The following is a 6,795-nucleotide window of genomic DNA, read 5'->3' on the forward strand; positions in this document are numbered from 1 at the left end:
TCACCATGGATGTCCAGTCCCTATATACTTCCATCCCCCATCAGGAAGGTCTCAAAGCTCTACGCTTCTTTTTGGATTCCTGACCTAATCAGTTCCCCTCTACCACCACTCTGCTCCGGCTAGCGAAATTAGTCCTTACTCTTAATAATTTCTCCTTTGGCTCCTCCCATTTCCTCCAAACTAAAGGTGTAGCTATGGGCACCCGTATGGGTCCTAGCTATGCCTGCCTTTTTGTTGCCTTGGTGGAACAATCTATGTTCCGTGCCTATTCTAGTATCTGTCCCCCACTTTTCCTTCGCTACATCGACGACTGCATTGGTGCTGCTTCCTGCACACATGCTGAGCTCATTGACTTTATTAACTTTGCCTCCAACTTTCACCCTGCCCTCAAGTTTACCTGGTCCATTTCAGACACCTCCCTCTCCTTTCTTGATCTTTCTGTCTCTGTCTCTGGAGACAGCTTATCTACTGACGTCTGCTATAAGCCTACTGACTCTCACAGCTATCTGGACTATTCCTCTTCTCACCCTGTCTCTTGCAAAAACGCCATCCCCTTCTCGCAATTCCTCCGTCTCCACCGCATCTGCTCTCAGGATGAGGCTATTCATTCTAGGACGAGGGAGATGTCCTCCTTTTTTAAAGAAAGGGGCTTCCCTTCCTCCACTATCAACTCTGCTCTTAAACGCATGTCCCCCATTTCACGCATATCTGCTCTCACTCCATCCTCCCGCCACCCCACTAGGAATAGGGTTCCCCTGATCCTCACCTACAACACCACCAGCCTCCGGGTCCAACATATTATTCTCCGTAACTTCCGCCACCTCCAATGGGATCCCACCACTAAGCACATCTTTCCCTCCCCCCCTCTGCTTTCCTCAGGGATCGCTCCCTACGCGACTCCCTTGTCCATTCATCCCCCCCATCCCTCCCCACTAATCTCCCTCCAGGCACTTATCCGTGTAAGCGGAACAAGTGCTACACATGCCCTTGCACTTCCTCCCTTATCACCATTCAGGGCCCCAAACAGTCCTTCCAGGTGAGGCGACACTTCACCTGCGAGTCGGCTGGGGTGATATACTGCATCCGGTGCTCCCGATGTGGCCTTTTATATATTGGCGAGACCCGACGCAGACTGGGAGACCGCTTTGCTGAACACCTACGCTCTGTCCACCAGAGAAAGCAGGATCTCCCAGTGGCCACACATTTTAATTCCACATCCCATTCCCATTCTGACATGTCTATCCACGGTCTCCTCTACTGTAAAAATGAAGCCACACTCAGGTTGGAGGAACAACACCTTATATTCCATCTGGGTAGCCTCCAACCTGATGGCATGAACATCGACTTCTCTAACTTCCGCTAATGCCCCACCTCCCCCTCGTATCCCATCTGTTACTTATTTTTATACACACATTCTTTCTCTCACTCTCCTTTTTCTCCCTCTGTCCCTCTGAACATACCCCTTGCCCATCCTCTGGGTCCCCCCCCGCCCCTTGTCTTTCTTTCCGGACTTCCTGTCCCATGATCCTCTCGTATCCCTTTTGCCTATCACCTGTCCAGCTCTTGGCTCCATCCCCCCCCCCTGTCTTCTCCTATCATTTTGGATCTCCCCCTCCCCCTCCAATTTTCAAATCTCTTACTCACTCTTCCTTCAGTTAGTCCTGACGAAGGGTCTCGGCCTGAAACGTCGACTGCACCTCTTCCTAGAGATGCTGCCTGGCCTGCTGCGTTCACCAGCAACTTTGATGTGTGTTGTCCCCATATAAACATGACTCCTGAGGCTAATTATAAACAATGTTTTATCCTTCTGACAAAAGTGGCACCCAGTAGTCCAATTTAGCCCCTACAAATTTCACAATCTAGCCAACAAGATTGTTAACATGAAGATCTCTGCACATTTTTCCCCAAAACACGGGAAAAAACAAAAATGTGTCTGTAAGGTTGTGGATGGATCCTTACCCTAAATAAGGAATAGGACATTAACTTTTCCCACAAACACCACAGGGAATAAAGTATATCAGAATGAATTCCCCTCAAATAAACTACACTCATAAGGAGTAGTCCATCGTGGCTTGGAGCATGCCAGATCATAGCTCCACTCATCACCTGTTCTAGGCATTGCTAGTTGTGGTTCAGTGACCAACCTCAGCAGCTTTCTGCAATAAGAATTCCACTGTTCATCCCCCACTGTTCTTTGAAGGCATGCTGGTCTTCATAACAAGGGGAATTGAGTATAAGAGCAAAGAGGTCCTTCTGCAGCTGTACAGGGCCCTGGCGAGACCACACCTGGAGTGCTGTGTGCAGTTTCGGTCTCCAAATTTGAGGAAGGACATTCTTGCCATTGAGGGAGTGCAGCACAGGTTCACAAGGTTAACTCCCGGGATGGTGGGACTGTCATATGTCGAAAGATTGGAGCGACTAGGTTTGCATACTCTGGAATTTAGAAGGCTGAGAGGGGATCTTATTGAAACATATAAGATTATTAAGGGATTGGTCACGCTGGAGGCAGGAAGCATGTTCCCGCTGATGGGTGAGTCCAGAACCAGGGGCCACCGTTTAGGAATAAGGGGTAGGCCATTTAGAACGGAGTTGAGGAAAAACTTTTTCACCCAGAGAGTGGTGGATATATGGAATGCTCTGCCCCAGAAGGCTGTGGAGGCCAAGTCTCTGGATGCTCTCAAGAAAAAGATGGAAAGAGCTCTTAAAGATAGCCGAATCAAGGGTTACATAGAAACATAGAAACATAGAAAATAGGTGCAGGAGTAGGCCATTCGGCCCTTCGAGCCTGCACCGCCATTTATTATGATCATGGCTGATCATCCAACTCAGAACCCAGCCTTCCCTCCATACCCCGTGACCCCTGTAGCCACAAGGGCCATATCTAACTTCCTTTTAAACATAGCTAATGAACTGGCCTCAACAGTTTGCTGTGGCAGAGAATTCCACAGATTCACCACTCTCTGTGTGAAGAAGTTTTTCCTAACCTCGGTCCTAAAAGGCTTCCCCTCTATCCTCAAACTGTGACCCCTCGTTCTAGACCTCCCCAACATCGGGAACAATCTTCCCGCATCTAGCCTGTCCAATCCCTTTAGGATCTTATACGTTTCAATCAGATCCCCCCTCAATCTTCTAAATTCCAACGAGTACAAGCCCAGTTCATCCAGTCTTTCTTCATATGAAAGACCTGCCATCCCAGGAATCAATCTGGTGAACCTTCTTTGTACTCCCTCTATGGCAAGGATGTCTTTCCTCAGATTAGGGGACCAAAACTGCACACAATACTCCAGGTGTGGTCTCACCAAGGCCTTGTACAACTGCAGTAGTACCTCCCTGCTCCTGTACTCGAATCCTCTCGCTATAAATGCCAGCATACCGTTCGCCTTTTTCACCGCCTGCTGTACCTGCATGCCCACTTTCAATGACTGGTGTATAATGACACCCAGGTCTCGTTGCACCTCCCCTTTTCCTAATCGGCCACCATTCAGATAATAATCTGTTTTCCTATTTTTGCCACCAAAGTGGATAACTTCACATTTATCCACATTAAATTGCATCTGCCATGAGTTTGCCCACTCACCCAACCTATCCAAGTCACCCTGCATCCTCTTAGCATCCTCCTCACTGCTAACACTGCCACCCAGCTTCGTGTCATCCGCAAACTTGGAGATGCTGCATTTAATTCCCTCATCCAAGTCATTAATATATATTGTAAACAACTGGGGTCCCAGCACTGAGCCTTGCAGTACCCCACTAGTCACCGCCTGCCATTCTGAAAAGGTCCCGTTTATTCCCACTCTTTGCTTCCTGTCTGCTAACCAATTCTCCACCCACACCAATACCTTACCCCCAATACCACGTGCTTTAAGTTTGCACACTAATCTCCTGTGTGGGACCTTGTCAAAAGCCTTTTGAAAATCCAAATATACCACATCCACTGGTTCTCCCCTATCCACTCTACTAGTTACATCCTCAAAAAATTCTATGAGATTCGTCAGACATGATTTTCCTTCCACAAATCCATGCTGACTTTGTCCGATCATTTCACCGCTTTCCAAATGTGCTGTTATCACATCCTTGATAACTGACTCCAGCAGTTTCCCCACCACCGACGTTAGGCTAACCGGCCTATAATTCCCCGGTTTCTCTCTCCCTCCTTTTTTAAAAAGTGGGGTTACATTAGCCACCCTCCAATCCTCAGGAACTAGTCCAGAATCTAACGAGTTTTGAAAAATTATCACTAATGCATCCACTATTTCTTGGGCCACTTCCTTAAGCACTCTGGGATGCAGACCATCTGGCCCTGGGGATTTATCTGCCTTCAATCCCTTCAATTTACCTAACACCACTTCCCTACTAACATGTATTTCGCTCAGTTCCTCCATCTCACTGGACCCTCTGTCCCTTACTATTTCTGGAAGATTATTTATGTCCTCCTTAGTGAAGACAGAACCAAAGTAATTATTCAATTGGTCTGCCATGTCCTTGCTCCCCATAATCAATTCACCTGTTTCTGTTTGCAGGGGACCTACATTTGTCTTTATCAGTCTTTTCCTTTTTACATATCTATAAAAGCTTTTACAGTCCGTTTTTATGTTCTCTGCCAGTTTTCTCTCATAATCTTTTTTCCCCTTCCTAATTAAGCCCTTTGTCCTCCTCTGCTGAACTCTGAATTTCTCCCAGTCCTCAGGTGAGCCACTTTCTCTGGCTAATTTGTATGCTACTTCTTTGGAATTGATACTATCCCTAATTTCTCTTGTCAGCCACGGGTGCACTACCTTCCTTGATTTATTCTTTTGCCAAACTGGGATGAACAATTGTTGTAGTTCATCCATGCAACCTTTAAATGCCTGCCATTGCATATCCACCGTCAATCCTTGAAGTGTCATTTGCCAGTCTATCTTAGCTAATTCATGTCTCATACCTTCAAAGTTACCCCTCTTTAAGTTCAGAACCTTTGTTATGGGGATAAGGCAGTAACTGGATACTGATTGTGGATGATCAGCCATGATCACAGTGAATGGTGGTGCTGGCTCAAAGGGCCGAATGGCCTACTCCTGCACCCATTGTCTATTGTCTTTATAAACATCGTCTTGTTCTTGACTCCTTTACCACTATTGCCAGCATTGATCTCTCGAATCGATTAACTGATTAAATTATATCAGCTTAAACACCCCAACTGGAGCATCAGCCTGGAGCAACAATATACTGGGGGAACTCAGTTTGTCTTCCACACCTGCTTTCACTCTTCTTTTTGATACATCTGCACTCATCTAAACACATTGTCTCCTTTCCGATCTGCAGTCTCCACAATTGTACACGATATCTAAATGTGCTCGGAAGAGAACTCCCTTTAATTGCAACATGACATCCACCTTCACGCCCCAATCCTCTTCCTATTAATGTTCCATTGGTGCGTCTAGCTTATTGAGCGAATAAGTCCATTCACTTGAAATGATGGTTGAAGCTTAGACCTCAGCTCCGCTCCGCTCAGACCGAACTTTGCAACACTTAGCTAAAGAAAACACACACACCTGATTTACCTTTAAAAGTTGCGGATGACCTCAATTCTCCTTTTGTTGAACACCACCTCCTCTAGTTCTTCCAACTCACTTCAGCTGCAAAGATTCTTTACTGACAACACCACAGCAGCCAATGAGACGGAGGTGGGCGGCCGGGCTGCTTCCAGAAAATCTGTCACAGGAGTTGTGCAGCCTTCTGCCCCCAGCAACACAACTTCCTGTGCCGTCTAACTTTAGTCTCATCGACAAATTTAGCCAAAAATCTCTAGTATATCCGCAATCCTCCTACCATTTATAAATACAATGAAGTGCCGAGGGCACCGGTAATCACATCCTCACCTTTGTGATTATGTGTTTTTGTCTCGAACAAAAAAAAATCAACACCCCGGGGCCTTCCGTCCTTCTGATTCCATCCGTCCTTTTAAAACAGCCTCCTGCGTGGGTAGTTAGTAGAACTCTTTCGGAACACCACACAATTAATTTCAACCCAGGTTCCCACATTTGGCACTCCAGTTAACACCTCAAAACCGGTACATTCCGAAACGTTTTACTGCCATCCTTAGAGTTCCAGAGCCCTTCCAATGAGATACAGTACTCTGAAAAATGCCACAGAACCAGAATAGAAACGCTTCCTAAACTAATCGAGGCTCTCAGAACTCTCCGTTTTGTCATCCACGAAATAAATCCGCATGAACTGTCCGAGAAAGTATTAAATTGTCACTCTGAGTCCACAACTGAAAGATCCTGCAAGAAGTGATTAACTTACACGCACCGCGGTGGTTAAAGTCCGCACAAGTATCCCGGTTACCAGCCATAGTGGCAGAAGAACCATCGCCGATTCCCGGACCCTTTATGCTGATATTAACAGTGGCGGACTCGGGAGAAAGCGATCCCTGGGGGTAGTACTGTGTGACTGCGGGTCTCCAGCTGGCGACCTGGAAGGGTGTGGATAAAGCGGACTGCCTCCTGCCCCCGGTCCCGGGGAATGAACCGCCAGACTCCGGCAGCGGCTGACGTCACCGCCCGCAGTGTAACCGCACGCCGACACCGAGCGGAGCTGCGAAGACAGACTTCATTCAGAGACGCTGGATACGGATCGCGGCATTCGGCAAGACCCCACCCCAGTCAACTGGGAACGTTCTCCGAATACAAACTTCACCTTCAGCAAATCGTGACAAAACAGACTGGAGCAACAACTATAATGGGGAATGTTACATTTACATCGTACCACTCACGACTTCAGAAGGTCCCAAAGCATTTTATAGAGGGAGGTATA

The 6,795-nt window shown here is 47.1% G+C and overlaps 1 protein-coding gene across 4 annotated transcripts in view; it reads right to left on the reverse strand.

Annotated features, from left to right (window-relative positions):
• adamts3 (ADAM metallopeptidase with thrombospondin type 1 motif, 3) overlaps positions 1–6,531 on the reverse strand; it is a 382,283-nt gene extending 375,752 nt beyond the window's left edge. For 3 of the 4 annotated variants that reach the window (XM_063069113.1, XM_063069112.1, XM_063069110.1), the window contains exon 1: positions 6,286–6,531. In XM_063069113.1, the coding sequence (XP_062925183.1) occupies positions 6,286–6,351 (66 nt within the window). In that variant the 5' untranslated portion in view covers positions 6,352–6,531. The remainder of the gene's footprint in view (positions 1–6,285) is intronic. The other variant, XM_063069111.1, reaches the window with a different exon arrangement.
• Between the last annotated feature and the right edge of the window lie 264 nt (positions 6,532–6,795).

This window comes from Mobula hypostoma, chromosome 16 (genome assembly GCF_963921235.1).
Source record: "Mobula hypostoma chromosome 16, sMobHyp1.1, whole genome shotgun sequence".
In the NCBI taxonomy this organism is placed as follows: Eukaryota; Metazoa; Chordata; class Chondrichthyes; order Myliobatiformes; family Myliobatidae; genus Mobula; species Mobula hypostoma.